The 17,344-nt window shown below is 39.5% G+C and overlaps 1 protein-coding gene across 1 annotated transcript in view; it reads right to left on the bottom strand.

Annotated features, from left to right (window-relative positions):
* DAB2 (DAB2, clathrin adaptor protein) overlaps window positions 1-17,344 on the bottom strand; it is a 55,738-nt gene that overhangs the window by 12,132 nt on the left and 26,262 nt on the right. The window contains exons 3-10 of the mRNA XM_021716866.1: window positions 12,852-13,044; window positions 11,123-11,262; window positions 9,837-9,935; window positions 7,388-7,519; window positions 6,802-6,882; window positions 6,326-6,352; window positions 6,027-6,080; window positions 5,560-5,622 (exon numbers count right to left, since the gene is read on the bottom strand). Coding sequence (XP_021572541.1) covers window positions 5,560-5,622; window positions 6,027-6,080; window positions 6,326-6,352; window positions 6,802-6,882; window positions 7,388-7,519; window positions 9,837-9,935; window positions 11,123-11,262; window positions 12,852-13,044 — 789 coding nt within the window. The remainder of the gene's footprint in view (window positions 1-5,559; window positions 5,623-6,026; window positions 6,081-6,325; window positions 6,353-6,801; window positions 6,883-7,387; window positions 7,520-9,836; window positions 9,936-11,122; window positions 11,263-12,851; window positions 13,045-17,344) is intronic.

Here is a 17,344-nt window from a genome sequence, read left to right on the forward strand (position 1 = left end):
GATTATTCAAATTTCCATTAGAACTGGGTCTTGACAAACCGGTTGACTATTACCTTCTATTAACTCCTGACTCCATTACTCTCTCTCTGTAGACTAGGTCTTCCCTAACTCTCCCAGACCTCATGCCCTTTTATTTCAGTCTTAACTTCATTAAGTAAAATTTTAACTTCATTAAGTAAAATCTGACTGTTGCTTACTTCATGTCTCTGCTTACCCTGGTTCACACTGGTTCAGACTGTCTGAGTTCATTTTCAGCATTGTTTCAATTTGTGATTTTGAGTCTTAAAGGGAATTGATTGGGAGTCACTCTAAATGACTACCAAAGTATGTTGAGCTTGAAAGTAAGTGACCTCAGAAGGCTAGCCCCACTTCCTACTTGATGCACATATAATCCCTTCTGAGATACCCCCAGATTCATGTAGCATTACCTCTCCAAATGAGCAAATTCATTGGCAAATATGTTCATATTTATAGTTCTGATTGTGATAAAGTTTAAGGTCAAATATATTGTCCTAAAATTGGCTCAGTTCTCTCCTCTAGGCAAAAATGATTTTCCTCTATATCACAGCCTTCAGGTATGCCTCTTTACCTATTAAAGGCTCTTGTTGAAGGTGATAGTCAAGCAGGACTCTCATCCACATCATCCTAGCTTCTCCTATGGGCATACGCTTTTTGTCTATGTCCTATGAAAACAACACCCAAAATACCAATCTAATATATTACCTATTAAGCTCTCATACTTGTACATCTTTTCATAACATTGCTTAGAGTTGCCTGTATTGTGACAATATTTCATCTAGCTAGTGCTTAAAGTCAACCAATAACTAATGTTTAGTTTATATACAGTAGTCCCCCAGTGGATTCTTGAAACCGTAGATAGTATCAAATTCTACATCTAGTATTTTTCTCCATAAATACATACATAAGATAAGTTTAATTTTTTTTTTTCTTTTCAGTTGGAGTCTCACTCTGTCACCCAGACTGGAGTGCAGTGGCCACTCCCAGCCACTACAACTTCGACCTGCTGGGCTCCGGCGATCCTTCCGCCTCAGCCTTCCAAGTAGCTAGAACTACAGGTGCGCGCTACCACGCCCGGCTAATTTTTTTTAAAATTTTTATTGTAGAGATGAGGTCTCGCCAAGTTGCCCAGGCAGGTCTCGAACCTGCGGGCTCAGGCAATGCACTCACCTCAGTCTCCCAAAGCACTAGGATTACAGGCTGAGCCACCAAGCCTGGCCAAGATAGGTTTAATTTATAAATTAGATGCAATAAGAGATTAACAGCAATAACATAATAAAATAAAACAATTATAACAATTACTGTAATAAAAATTATGTGAATATGGTCTCACAGAATATCTTACTCAAAGGTACAGTACTCATTTATTTTCTGATTGAGATTGTGAGTAACTGAAACCGTGGAAAGTTAAATTGAAGATAAAGGGGACTACTGTATAAGACAGAGATGTGAGTTTAAGAGTTAATTTAAAAGACATATCAAATGCATAGCTCTACTAATTCTATTCCTGTTTAATCATTTCTCTGATATGTTAATTTCTGGGGTTTTCAATTATTAGATAAAAACTTCTTCTCAGCATAAAAGCAGCAAATTTGATGAATCTGATATGTCTTTATTTCAGTTAATGACATAATTAATTATGATTCACCCTAGGATGCAGCTTCCATACTGACAGCCCTTCCTTTTGACTGACTTTGATCCATTAAATACTACTTAATTATACTAGCCAGAAAAGCATATAAACAATAAAAAATGTCTACCTGAAGTGGAGGTTAGAGTAGATGTCTAACATTACTCTGGGCAGAATACCAGTATTTTGATCATTAGGAAAACAACAACTTCAAGAGAATTTTCAAACTAGTAAGTAGAAAAAGGGCTCAAATAGGCCTCCTTGACTTTTAGAGAAAAACACCAAACCTTTATAAAGTTTAGGTCCTATGTCATGGCCATAGAAGGGACAGCGGAATCAGACATAAATGGTATTCTAACTATGTATTGGCTTCCTTTACTGTGAAGTATAAAAACACAAATTGTAAAAGCCAGGTTTTCTCTTTATAAGAAGAATTGGGCACAAGAAAGAGTTTATAATTTTTAAAAAATCTTTTTTTAATCAAAAAACTTTTAAAATCAAAATTAAGATCTCTTAATGTAGGGATCTTTATACAATCAAAAGGTAGGATAAAATGGATTGCAAAAGCTTGTGATTTCAATATTTATTCATTTAATTAGAGCCACCTCTGGGTTAGAACAGTTGGGTGTTCACAGCTGGTAGAGTTCTCCTTTTTCAAATACTTCAGAAGAAGTTCTTAGGTCACCAAACAGGAGCCACAATGTTAGACTTCTGAATAGTTACCCTATAAGTAAAATGTATAAGGCTCTCCTCAGGTTGGGTTTGTTGTTAATCCAATATTAAGAATGAAGTTCATAGACTATAACTGAAAAACTTAAGACTCTGCATCCACCCCTTGGCCAGAACTTCATTAACTCTCTGTTTGGCTGTCAAAGATGTATCCACTCCTGAGTGGCAGGCTCTGGAGACATGAAAGTGAGTGGCAGTCCCTGATCTTAAGGGGCTTCAGTAAGGGGGCCATGCAGGCAATCAAAGGGGAGCCTGCACAAAGACAAAGTTTAAAATACTGAGTTCCATAGCTTATCTCTTCTCTGGATAGCTGATCTCACTTACCCATTCCAGTTTGCTAAATCGAGGACTTCCCTACTCGAAGCTTTGGGTGGCTTTGGACTGCTCCCTGTATTAAAATAAGCTTCCTTAGGCCAACTTTCTTTTTTTTTTTGAGTTGGAGTCTCACTCTGTCGCCCAGACTGGAGTGCAGTGGCCGCTCCCGGCCACCGCAACTTCGACCTGCTGGGTTCCAGCGATCCTTCCGCCTCAGCCTTCCAGTAGCCGGAATTACAGGCATGCGCTACCAGGCCCGGCTGATTTTTTGATTTATTGTAGAGATGAGGTCTCGCTGCCCAGGCGGGTCTCAGACCCGCAGGCTCAGGCAATCCACTCACCTCCGCCTCCCAAAGGCGCGGGATTACAGGCTGAGCCACCGAGCCCGGCTTAGGCCAACTTTCAAAAGGATCCACAATAGGACCCAATTTGTTTCTAGCATTACTACTGTCTCTTTTCCTAAACACTTCAAAGACCCAAATTCAGATTCCTTACAAAGTCCTTTCCCACTGATGTTTCTATTTCCACTTCCTCTGGGTCCACCCCATGGAATCATGTGGAGTGTATGCAAGGGTGTACACGACACTTGTACTTTGTACTCAGATTCCATTCCTTGTACCAGATTTAATTTCCTTGATGGAAGATTTTGCCTTATGTTCTTCATATAATAACAGTGCTTTCAAGTGGTCAAATTTTTAAAGTTAGAGAACTTGTCTTTTTATGTTTTTCTTCTCTTTTTGTTCTTCAGATGCAGTATGTAGCAAGTGGTTTTCCAATACAATTTATGTTCTAGGGGATGTCACTCTTTTCTGTATAAATTTGGGGGGAGTAATAGCCACCTGGAACCACTAATAAAGTCTAGGTAATTTACATTTCTTTCTGCCTATACATCTTTTAGAGCAATTGTTAAAAAAAAAGTTGAATATTTTTAAATATGCTGGTTTTACAAGGGTTGAATATTTGAAAATATGCTGGGTTTAGAAATCAGAAATAAATATATTTTGTAACCTGTGAATACTGAGTCAATATTTAAGAACATGGTGTAAAGTCTAACCAGCACATACTCAGCCCTCTTAGCTTTCTCCTAATTTTCAGAGATCACCTATTTTTGATGGTATTTATTACTTTAATTTATTGTTAGTTTAACTGAAAGTTGAATTTCTAGAAATCAAAAATTCTTAGACTGCTTGAAGTCTAATAAAAATGAAGCTCAAGAATACCAATGTTGCTTTTCATTTCCTTTTTAGAACTTTCTAGAAGTCTACACAAGCAGATTAGTCGGTGCTTCCTTGCCTATATTATTGGAATTCCATTTCATATCTTGAGTGCTTTGCTCTCTTTCAAGTACTTGTTTGAATGTCAGTTATACTTGGGAAGTAGGTCATTTAGATACTGATTTACTCTGGGGAAGAGGCCACTAATGGAGGCGAGAACAAAGTTGCCCAGGAATCAAAAGGATCTCAGAGCTATGATGGACCTCTCAGGGTCTTTTAATTTAATATTTCAAAATGTTTATCCTTAGAATAATAATGATCATTATGAAGAAAGAAAAATTTTATAGACAGGTGAGTTAGGATTTGCTGCTAAAAAGAATACTAAACTTTCTTTATTATAGACTTTTTAGGGACTTTAAAATGCCACAACGCATTGTGATTCTCATTTGTTGAGGTCAGAGAAGAGTGCAGGAACCCTTTGTTCCTCTCCATCTCATTTGATCTGGAAGTTTTCTGCAGTGAGAAGTTACGGGCCTGGCATTCTCTGCAGTACTCCAGGAAGTCAGAATCTTACCCAATCTTTGGTCTGCTAGTTGAATTCCTGTGTCCTTCTTGGTCATGTAGGTTTCCTTGATGATTTTCTGATGTAAGAGATTCCTAACTAGACATTTCCCCCATTATTTTTAGACTAACTCTCTTTTTGTCTCATAATTGCCTTCTCATCTTTCATAATCAAATCTAGAAACTTACTTTATCATGATCTGAACTTCTAAACTAGACAAATATTCTGTAAGCAACATCAATTAACAGGCATTGTGATTAGTTTTAATGTTGGTCACCCTGTTAGACAGTAAATTCCATAATGTCATTGATTTGGGGCATCTTTCTCACTGCTGTAGTACTCAAGAAACTATTAAATACATCAAAGAAGTTGTAAGAAGTCTTTCAAATTACAAGGATTTTTTTTTTTTTAAAGGCTTGTTTTGGAAGGTCTGAAAGACTTGGGCTTAAGCCTTGATAAGGACCTCTTTCCTGGTAAATCAGTATTTTTTTTTTTTCTGAACCACTATTTTCTTATCTGTAAAGGAAATCCATTCTCATAACATTGTTACAGATCAATCAATATTGAAAAAACTTAATATACTATAAAATCCTATAAAGAATGAACAATTTTCTAACAAGGACAGGCTTTGGTTAAACATAAGTGAACCTCTTATTTGTTTTAAGTCTTACTTCACACCAAACTTATTCTGCTAAATTGCAACCCACAGAGTGGGAAGGAAATAAATGAAGAGGCCAGGAGGCCTTGTGAGTAATCATCTAACAATTCTACTTTCCTTCAGGTAAGCTTATGTCAAGGACTATTATTCAAGCTCCGCCTTCTGATCCTAAGTGATACCAAGGAGGCTACATTGCCTGACCTATTGCTCAGTTTTAACCTCTAAGCAACATTAAGATATCTGAATTAGCGCCGATAGGTTCCCACAGTTACTTTAGATTCAAATCTATTCTAAAAGTCATTTACACTTCATGGGCAAAAATCAGCAGTCACTTTGCAAGTTTCAATGAGATGTTCAAGATTTCTGGTTAATTGCCAATTTGAGTTATAGATGCCATTTTTATTACATTGCAAATTTAAAAACAAACACTTACTGTTGGACTATTTAGGTCAGGAGGTGTAGACATGTCCCCAAACAAATCCATCTGGTCAACACCCTTAAAAAAGTATTTGGATTAGATTCAGATGTGTCTACTAAAAAAGATTACTTTGTATATTGTTGTAATTGTTTGTTTCCTAAACAAGTTTAGGAAAACAGTTGTCACAGTTGGATTTTCATTTTACCGATTTGTTATTAAGCTATTTAGGTCAGGAAGTGTCGACATGTCCCCAAACAAATCCATCTGGTCCACACCCTTAAAAAGTGTTTCAATTAGATTCAGGTGTGTCTACTAAAAAGATTGCTTTGCATATTGACATTAATGTTACACTACTGTTTAGGAAAATAGTTGCTGCAATTGGTTTTTCATACAGATTCAATACAGATTCGGCATTAGCAACATCTACAGAAAGTAGAACCCGTATTCAGATAAGTAAGAATTGTTAAATGTCACATACATACCAATTTCAGTTTATTAGCTTGGTCATCAAGAGTCAGTAGGTTCTCGTTCCCATTCTGAAAAGATGGCAAATATTTAAGGGTTTAGTTGCTGAGTTTTCCCTATAAAATTTATTGCCTACTGCTAAGTAGTTATGATCTTGGCACTGATCATTTAACCATATAGTGTCCATGACCAGAGAGGCCATCAACACAGAGTAGTAATAAGCTAGGCAGGGAGAGTGCTTGGGCAGTTAGCAAAAAAAGAAGGGGCTTATACACATCACACACTCAGTTCACAAGAAATAAAAATACAGTTTTACCTCGACTGCTTTGTTGGCTTCTTCTGTCTAAAAAGAAAGATACAAATTCAGTGATCTTAGTATTTGTAGCCAAAAAGAGTTAAAAGAACAAACGTACCTATGGGTTCACAGGCATAAGGCAAGAGTGGGTGTTGCATAATATTTCTGCCTTATATTCCTCTCCCCTTTTCTTATCAATACTAAATTTGAATAGAGCTACTGGATTTAAACTTGGTTGCTCTGCATATTTCCTAGAGTCCAAATGAAGCTTATAGGAATACAAAATAAAAGCCAGGGACTGAAAATCCAAAGTGTCTAACCACAACATCCATCCATTGCTATATTGGGAAGAGCACATAATACATTTCTATACTTTTTATTTTTTGAAGAGTCACAAAGACATTAATTCTTCAGACAAGCCCTATGCATACATATCAAGAATCACGGTCCTGAATATAGTTTTAAGTTCATTAGACCCTTTATCAGGTAGCACTTACCTTTTTCTTTTCTTCTTCCTTTTTCTTTACATTATAGATAACTTGAAAAAGGTCTTTAAGATCAACAACCAATGGTTCAGCCTGAATCAAGGCAAAGCATTGTTATCAGCATTTTAATCTTCATATTTTCTTCCCTTTATCCCCCATCTGTTCTGGTTAGTCTTTTTAAAAAAATTCCTTGCTACCTTCCCCCGGATTGTAGGGGATTCCATCACCCCAACCTCCAACATTAGGTTCATAAAGGAGAACAGGGTTAATAAGTAATTAGAGAAAATAAGAGGAGCCATGGCCAAACAAGAGGTACCAAGTCCCTTCAAAGTTTCTGACATGAATTCACTGTGGTTTTAAAATCAGCACTGACCTTATAAGAAAGTCCATTCTTAACAATCCTTGTGCCATGCACTACATGGGTATCAATGATTTTTAAATATTCCTTAGGTTAATACAGATAGTAATTCTCTGAATCATTATTTAGCCCTTCTACATCCAATTGTTCCTAGCAAGTTTTCTAGTTGAGTGACAGACAGCCCTATGCCCACAACAGAGGACAAGTCCCCAAGTATATGTCAAGACTTACTAAGCTCACCTGTTGCCCTGTTTTTATGGCAAAAAACTGATGTTGTCCTTCTCCTCCACACACGTAACCAAATGCCCGGTTGTCTGTCACATCTCGGGCAATGAAAGAAATCTTATTTACTGGATGTTCATGCTCTATTACCTTAAAAAGGAATACAAATAATGATTTGTTGAGAAAGCTGGAATCCATTTTCAGGTTATCACAGCTGAGCATCATATATGAAGGCATATATGAAAAGTAAAACTTTTAGTCTTTAGCTATTTAAGGACAGGCTTTTAGTCTCTGGTCGAAGGCTGGAACATTATCCCTGCTTAAAAGAGGGCTCCAAAAGAAAAAAACAGGAAGCAAAAGTGAAAAGAATGTCCCTTCTTAAAATATTAATATCTGATTCTCCCTACTCCAATGATGTGATGCCACACAGCAAGGAAGAACTCAGGATTAGGAGACCAAGAATTTCTAAAGTGAAGAGGGAACATATAACCCTTAAACAGGCCCAAGTAGGTCTACTTTCCCAACTCAGAGACAAACTGAAGTGAACAGCATAATTAAGCTAGAGGAGTGTTTCTCAGGGTTTCTCTGATGATGACTCAGAATGGCCAAGGAACCATCCTATGTGTTATTGGATCAAGTATCTTCAGTATATTCCGGCAGTGACCAAACGCTGTCATCTGGTATTTCTCAACTTCACATAGACAGTCTATGTCACTGTCCAGGAGCTACCTGGGGCAGCGACTTTATTAGCTTACTAGTGTCTTCCCATCTCTTTTCTCCCATTTCTCTTGATCCTTTCAAATAGGTAGCAGGGTTAAACTCTTTAGAGATATTTATAGGTAGCAGAGTGTGTCTTGGCTTGTTTCCAAATGCCTATTGAAATGTTTACATTGAGTATCTTTGAAAGTTTGAGGGCTGGTCTAAGTGGCTCAGCCTGTAATCCCAGCACTTTGGGAGGCTGAGGCGAGAGGACTGCCTGAGCCCATGGGTTCAAGATCAGCCCTGGCAACTTGGCGAGCCCTTGTCTCTACAATGGGTCAAAAATTAGCTGGGCATTTTAGCGCGCGCCTGTAGTATCGGCTACTTGAAAGGCTGAGGCGGAAGGATGGCCGGAGCTCAGCATATTGATGCTGGGGTGGCCGTGAGCTGTACTCTAGTCTGGACAATGGAATAAGACTCCAACTCAAAAAAAAAAAAAAGAAAAGAAAAGAAGAAAATTTGAGGAGAGAGAGAAACTTGTGAGAGAAATCTGCTGCCATTCACTACTGGGTTTGGGAAAATGAGAGTCGAGAGATAAGGGAGAATGGTGGAGACAGCAGTTCCTGAGGACCTAAGAACCAGCAGGCTGAGTGAGGATGCAGCAGGTGCCAGGGCTCTGGGTCTCACAGGTAAATTTTGTATGATAATGGGTATCTCTAGGAAGGGATGAACAATAACTGAAGTTCTCCTCACAATACCTGGATAAAATAGAATATTTTACAACAATGAAAATGAGCTACAAATAACATTTTTAAATGAATGAGCCTTATGATGGTACACTGAGTAAAGAAAAAAAAATTTCAGATGACTTGAAATATGACAGCTTTACAAAAAGACTCAAAAACAAAAGAAAGCAAGCAAGACTGTTCATGTGATATAGAACAGCAGCAACCACAAAAAATGAGCAAGAATATATTTGTGGGGTGAGGAGACAGGGAAAGAAAGATGAAAAAAATAAACTGGATGTGTTATGAACAATGTTCTAGCTTCAGTTTAGCTGGTAAGTTCACATGTAATCAATATATTAAAATAAAATAAAGGACATGCATAGACCTATAAAAGTGTCACAAACCAGGGGTTAAGATTAATCTAGGCCAGACACAGTGACTTATGCCTGTAATCCCAGCACTTTGGGAGGCTGAGGCAAAAGGGTTGCTTGAACCCAGGAGTTCGAGACTAGCTTGCACACACAGTGAGAACTTGTCTCTAAAAAAAAAATCAAAAAATTAGACAGGCATGGTGGCATGTACCTGTAGTTCTAGCTACTTGAAAGGCTGTAGTAGAAGGATCACCTAAGCCCAGGAAGTGAGGCTGCAGTGAGCTGATAGTGCCACTGCACTCTAGCCTGAGTGACAGAGTGAGACTCTGACACAAAAAACAACCAAACCAGACCAAACAAAAAAGATTAATCTCATTCCTCCTGCATACCTGTGGTCCAAAAATACCCAAATGATATTTATGGCATACCTGTGTTTATAGACTTAGATTCATATTTATTATAGGAAATACATTTCAAAATAAATTATCTCGACTCCTTACCTCCTATTCTGTTTTCTGCCTGCTACTTCTAGAGAAGTAACATAAATATATATATATATTTTCCCCTACAGAAATTTGAGAAGGAAAAAGGGAAGTCAAAATTCAAGTAGCAAAAACTGTTGGTCATACTCATGTGATCAGATAGGTATCAGTGAGCATGAATTCTTACCCCAGTTTTCTCATCAATTATTTTTATCCCAGATAAGGAAATGTTGACCCAGATCCTTTGTTTGTGTTGTCCCTGAGACCGACCAGCTGCCGCCATTCCCTGATGAGGTTGGGAAAATAAGAAAAATCTAATTAAAACACCCTACACTGCTTTTAACACTAAAATTTTAAAAGACAATGAGCTTTGTTTTCAGCTTGGTTTGACATCTATGAATGAATTTGCACTGAAAGATGACATGAAAGACATGAGCCAGGGCACCCTTTAGTTGGCTATGCAAACTTGGTCAAGTGTAATTATCGTACCCTTGTCATAGTCATCGGTAAAGGTAAGGAAACTGAACTGGAAGTTCTTTAAAGATGTTTCTTCTAGGTTTTGCATTATTTATTTAATTAGTGTCATTTAGTGACAGAGTACTAAATTAAAAAAAAAATTTTATTTTTGAGTTGGAGTCTCACTCTGTCGCCCAGGCTGGAGTGCAGTGGATACTCCCGGATACTCCCGGCCACCACAGCCTCACCTGCTGGGCTCTGACGATCCTTCCGCCTCAGCCTTCCAAGTAGCTGGAACTACAGGCATGCGCTACCATGCCCGGCTAATTTTTGACTTATTGTAGAGATGAGGTCTTGCCAAGTTGCCCAGGCGGGTCTTGAACCCACGGGCTCAGGCAATCCACTCACCTCAGCCTCCCAAAGCGCAGGATTATAGGCTGAGTCACCAAGCCTGGCTAAATTTTAAAATTAAAAAAAAAAAACAGAAAGGCTAAAACTAAGAAACATTCATTTCCATTTAGAATCCTAAATTTTACCAGACCCTCACTGGGTCTAAGATAAGATATTCCATGTTCTCCACATATAGTGTGACAAATAATATACACATTAGGACACAGCATTTAGAATCATATAAGGAGGGAAATGGTAGGGATAGGCTTGGTTCAACCAAATGCTGAGTCTGCCAAAAGGGAAAGGCATCTAGAGTCTTGTTACACTTGGTTAAATTTGGTCTCTAGCACAGCACTTGAAATATGCAAACATGGGCAACCCCTTCAGTCTTCTCCCACTGTGGGAGATTTTCTGTTCTCTCAATAAAGCCTACTTTCTAAAAAAAAAAAAAAAATATGCAAACACATTCATGGCTTCTCAGAAAAAAAAATAAGGCACTACTAGATAATTATGTGCTTAGAAGAGTTTCTCAAATAATTGAAATTTAGGTCAACAAGAGCTTCTAATAGGATTCTCTCTAAGGTATTTTTGCTTAGTATTCAGACAAAGCATCTTTTCCCCTCTTACCTTTAGTTTCATCATAGAATCTTGGCTCATCTTATCCCCTCTTGCATCTGGCACATCATCAATGCCAATCAGTTTGGCCTTGTATTTTACACCATCACCTTTAAACCTAGCCAAGAGATAGTCATCTGTCTTTTCAGAGCCTGAGAAAAGAAAGAAATACAGGATAAAGTTTATATTTAAATACCAGTCCTAGTCATGACCAAGTTTGCTCCAGAATCTACAAAATTTAAGTAGTATAAACCCCAATTTCACTATAATTGATCATATGTGCAGTGCTCTACACGGTCTTATTCTTACTTCGAGAAAAATCATGCTTCACTATGCACTGTGTATGGAGTTAGGCCTGGCAGAAATTAAACTCTTAGAAGTGCAAAAGTGACTGAATTATGGGTAACATAGGAATATGTGAGGTAGGAGTTGAGGATACTCTTCACCGTGCCTTTCTTAAGGCTTTGCAAGAATGTAAAGAGGGTAATATACATATTTTTAATGAAAGAGAAATAAGCCATCATGCAATTTACTAACATTGATAAGGCAGAAAGGAATTATGGGCAAATTCTTTTAAAAATTATTAAGGTAAGAATTATCCCATGTTTGTAGCCTCCTTTGCTTCTCTTTCTTTCTTTCTTTCTTTTTTGAGTCAGAGTCTCACTCTGACACCCAGGCTGGAGTGCAGTGGCACACTCACGGCCACTGCAGCCTCAACCTGCTAGGCTCAGGCGATCCTTCTGCCTCAGCCTTCCAAGTAGCTGGAGCTATAGGTGCACGCTACCACGCCTGGCTTATTTTTTTATTTATTTTTAGAGACGAGGTCTCACCAGTTGCCCAGGCTGGTCTCGAACCCTGAGCGTAGGCAACCCTCTTGCCTCGGCCTCTCAAAGTGCTGGGATTACAGGCTTGAGCCACCACACCTGGCCCTGAGCTTCTCTTAAATGGCCTGTTCTATCTCATGACCAGAATTAAAGTATAATAGTGAAAGATAAGCAAGTCATGGCATATTCTCAAGCTTTGAATGATTAAGGACTCTAGCACTTTCCAGTGTTACTTCAAGTCCATAGAAGAGGGTCTAATAAAATTTTTTTTTTAAACAGTGGCTTTAGTAAAGCAAAGTGGTAAATAGATTACTGAAAGATAGTCATATAATAATTGACAGTTGTATTATTAACTAATCGAGATGCTGTGAGAGTTTCCCAGCAGGATCTAAGTTGGGTCAATCACAGATTCAGAGATGTGTCTTACTTCCTGCATGGTGAACCAATCTTTTCTAACAAAGTACAGCTTTCCTGTTTAAGAGAACTTGAGATTAAGCTGAGGTTGAAGCAAGGCAAGAGACACCTCTCGTTTTACTCTGTTATATATATATTGAATTGGGGTCTCATTCTGTTGCCCAGGCTGGAGTGCAATGACACCATCATGACTCACTGCAATCTTAACCTCCTGGGCTGAAGGGATCCACCCTCTTCATCCCCTCCAAGTAATGGGACTACAGGCACATGCCACCATGTCTGGCTAACTTTTTATTTCTTTTGTAAAGACAGGGTCTTGCTACATTGCCTAGGCTGATCTTGATCTCTCAGGCTCAAATGATCCTCCTGCCTTGGCCTCCCTAAGCGCTAGGATTACAGGCATAAGCCACCACACCTGGCCTCGCTTTACCCTGAATCTCACATTTGTCCAGAGGTAACCACCTCTCACTTTCTTCATGGGCCTCAAGAGAATCTCTCCATACCTTTCTTCTTTTCCTTCTTCGATGGAGCTTTTGATGCAGCCTGTTGGTCAGGCTGACCATTGGTTGTGCTTGTTTCCACTTCGTTAGACATGGCAAGAAATCCGGCAGCAAACCCCAGCACCGGTGGACACTTGGTGATACCAGGCGATCTCCAATGGAGTCGTCTCAAATAAACATAACCTACCACAGACACCTGTAGGCAGAGTTTAGAGACATAGTGAGACCAGAACGCAGCAAACCTAGACTTTCTGCCATAACAGCCCTACAACTAGTGACTTTCTCTTGTAGTTCTTTAGATTCATTTTGTTCCTTCTCCTCCTCTATTGGACTGAACTCTGAAAGCGGGGGAGTGGGTAGGCCATTTCCTTTGTAGTTTCCAAAATGGAACATGTGTGCTTAATAGGTTTTGCTTTAAGCACTAGATATCTAGTAACATTTAATGATTATCTAGCTCGGCAGTTTGCATTAGAACTTTGGCATAAAAATCTAGTACTAAAGATAGGATCAAAAAACTTGCTAGGTTTCATAGCAAAATAGAAATAAATTGAATGCTGAGCCTGATAAGATTGCAACTGGTCTGAAATTGGGCATTGTAGATTTCAGTTCTTCACAAAATCACCTAACTTTAAAGGCAGAAACAACAGTAGAGTTTTACATTTTATCTTATTTACATGGACAACTGTTTTTAAAAAATATTCTGCATATGCTCTCCAGGGCTATTCAAGCACAATGCTTTAAAAGATTTCCATGTTTGTTGTTAACATTTACATGTGTTGGAAAAGGAATGAATGTATGGAGTACCAGTTGTGCAATTTATTGAGTAGAAATACTTTTGTGCTATTATTTTGCATTACCATCCTTCAAACAGTGGTTGCAAAAAGTCCTTTCCCCATGCATCACAGTAGGAAAAACAAGAAAACGCAGCTGTTGTAAACATGAAAAGCGATCTAAGGTTTCAAAAGTTTCTTTCACCTCCCAGGAGTCAACGTTTTCTACATAGTTCTAGAGAGAGCTAGAATGAGAGGATTAATTTTCTACATTGACTGAAGACCAAAGGCGAAGAAAAGCCATCCATTGTTCCATAAGCCTGTTAAGACCACCTATGAATGGTACACTTCTCCACCAAAAAAAAGCCCTCTTCATTCTTTGCCTAAATCACCCATTTATGTGAGCTTTTTCATTGAAGGACCAAGCCCACTGCATGGGAATATATGCTGCTTTTTAGATATTTAAAGAATATAAAACGAGTTTCAAGTTTTTACTCAGCTCAAATTGCACTTAGCTTGCTTCACAGATCTCACGTTTTCCGAGAGGTCAATACTTAAATTCCTCCACCTTTGAGTTTTTAATATTTTTTATAATCTTAACAGTTTTTAAATGCATGCATACAATCTATGTATGGTTAAGGTTGTCTGAATTGTTTTACTTGGAGATTTAGTAGTTAATATTGCTCAAAGACACCTGACTAGTTGGCAGCTACATAAACAAACTGTTTTGCTGCTGAAAGTCTTTCTTAGTAGAAGACTCAAAGCCGTAGGTAATTCAAGACTTAGTTGGGCACCAGGCACTATTAACCTTTTATTTGTATTAACTCTAAAAAATTCATAGTAGCCCTGTGAGTATTTCATGTTTCAGAGAGAAAGTCAAGGCACAGAGATGTTAAAACTACACACCTGCTAAGAGGTAGAACCAGGTTTCTAAACCAGACTGGCCCCAAGCCAGAGTTTCTCAACACTACACTGATGAATCTCACCTGAGAAGCTGCATTCTTGCCACAGAGATGCTTTATTATATACCTGTAGTAACCCCCCAAATAACATGTCCAAGTGCTAACCTCATTTAATGTCCTGAATATTTGAATGCAATTTTATTTGGGAAAAGAGTCTCTGTAGTAATAATTAATTTAAGATCTTAAGATGAGATCATCTTGGATTTAGGGAGGTCTTAAATCCAATGACAGACATCTTTATGAAAGAAAGATACGGGAAATTTTGAGATCCAGAGACACAGAGGAGAAGATGAAGTGAAGATGTAGGTAGAGATTGGACTGATGCACCTCCAAGCCAAGGAAAGCCAAGAATTGCCACCACCCACCAGAAGCTAGGAGAGGGGCATGGAACGGGTTCTTCCTCAGAACTTCTGGAAGGAACAAACCCAGCTGACTTCTTGATTTTTTACTTTTTGTCTCCAGGACCATAAGAGAACAAATGTTCTGTTGCTTTATGCCACCCAGTTTGTAGTAATTTGTTACAGCAGCCTTAACAAATAAATATAACACCTTTATTCTGTATGCTTTGATTAGTTTCAGTGGGTCCCAGTTTTGTCTTCTGGCAACATGATACATAAATCTCCTATACACACTCTTCTGATTTCAGGCTAATAATTATTTTTTAAATTTCAGACAATTTATTCTAAATCAAGTGGCTATTTACCTACATTAAAAGCATCAGGTGGTGAGATTAAGCTCTGACGTAAGGGGCACACTGACATTCATTCTTTGCATCCTCCCCTTCTCCCTAGAGGGCCCTTTCCTTTATAAATTGTTCATATCTCATCTGAGAAAAAAGGAAATCACTTCCATATGGCCCTGTAGCCCTCTGATGACCATCTCATAATCCTTTCAGAATTAAACCTTATTTTTTTGAGTTGGAGTCTCACTCTGTCACTCAGACTCTGGGCCACCGCAGCCTTGCCCTGCTGGACTCCAGTGATCCTTCCACCTCAGCCTTCCAAGTAGCCGGAACTACAGGTGTGAGCTACCACACCCGGCTAATTTTTTATTTGTAGAGACGAGGTCTCTCCAAGTTGCCTGGGCGGGTCCCGAACTCGAGGGCTCAAGCAATCCACTCACCTTGGCCTCCCAAAGTGCTGGGATTATAGGCTGAGCCACCGAGCTCAGCCAGGATTAAACTTCTAAAATGGGTGGATTCCTGAACCCCCTGCCTTTTCATATTCCCTTCCTCTCAAAGGACTGTGAATCTCAACTCTATTTTCAGAAAGTCAACTTCAACTGTTAATGGGCCTCCTGACCAAATGCAATTTCTTTACTTCTTATCCTTTTGGATGTATCTACTGCATGCATCAGGCACCTGTATCATTTGTGAGCCTTTTTTTTTTTTTTTTTTTTTGAGGTGGAGTCTCACTCTGTCGCCCAGACTGGAGTGCAGTGGCCGCTCCTGGCCACCCAGCCTTGACCTGCTGGGCTCCGGTGATCCTTCTGCCTCAGCCTTCCAAGTAGCCGGAATTACAGGCATGCGCTACCACACCCGGCTGATTTTTTGATTTATTGTAGAGATGAGGTCTCGCTGCCCAGGCGGGTCTCAAACCCACGGGCTCAGGCAATCTACTCATCTCAGCCTCCCAAAGGCTTGGGATTACAGGCTGAGCCACTGAGCCCGGCTATTTGTGAGCCTTTTTAACCCTTCTACTTTTTGCTCCCATAATGACCTTGAAACTCCAGTCCATAGTTTGTATTTGCCAAATTGAGGTAATCTGGATTTTTTTATAGAATGAAGTTTCCTCTAAATATCAGAATAAAGCTGGAAACTTTTCTACTTAATCCCGTGATGGTTCCCCTTTGACTTTAGGACAAACCTATAGAAGTTTTTCATTTTGTATGTGAGGCTCTTAAATATGTTACTTCTCCTTGTCCTCAACCTCATTTCTTCTCACTCCTGCATACCAACCCCTTTCACACCTTCTACTCCCAAACTGCTGAGCTCCCCCTCACGCCATGTTCACTGCAGATTTGATCCTAGAGACAATAAGTAAGACCTCTCGCGGAAGCTTTCCCTTCTTCCCTTGAAATACACATGGTCAGCCGGGCTCGGTGGCTCAGCCTGTAATCCTGCGCCTTTGGGAGGCTGAGGTGAGTGGATTGCCTGAACCCGTGGGTTCGAGACCCGCCTGGGCAGCGAGACCTCATCTCTACAATAAATCAAAAAATCAGTCGGGCGTGGTAGCACATGCCTGTAATTCCAGCTACCTGGAAGGCTGAGGTGGAAGGATCACCGGAGCCCAGCAGGTCGAGGCTGTGGTGGCCAGAAGCGGCCACTGCACTCCAGTCTGGGCAACAGAGGGAGACTCCAACTCAAAAAAAAAAAAAAAGAAAGAAAAAGAAATACACATGGTCGCTGGGCACGGTGGCTCACACCTGAAATCCTAGCACTTTGGAAGGCGGAGGCAAGAGAATTGCCTGAACCCAGAGGTTCAAGAACAGCCTGGGCAACCTGGTGAGACCTCATCTCTACAAAAATAAAAAAATTAGACGGGCATGGTGGCATGCGCCTATAGTTCCAGCTACTTGGGAAGTTGACGCAGAAGGATTGCCTGAGCCCAGTGGGCAGAGCCTGCGGTGGTTGTGAGCATGCCACTGCACTCCAGCCTGGGGGAGGGAAGAGAGAGAGAGACAGAAAGAAAGAAAGAAAGAAAGAAAGAAAGAAAGAAAGAAGGAAGGAAGGAAGGAAGGAAGGAAGGAAGGAAGGAAGGAAGGA

Source organism: Carlito syrichta, unplaced genomic scaffold, assembly GCF_000164805.1.
Source record: "Carlito syrichta isolate Samal-C Ts95f unplaced genomic scaffold, Tarsius_syrichta-2.0.1 Scaffold309042, whole genome shotgun sequence".
In the NCBI taxonomy this organism is placed as follows: domain Eukaryota; kingdom Metazoa; phylum Chordata; class Mammalia; order Primates; family Tarsiidae; genus Carlito; species Carlito syrichta.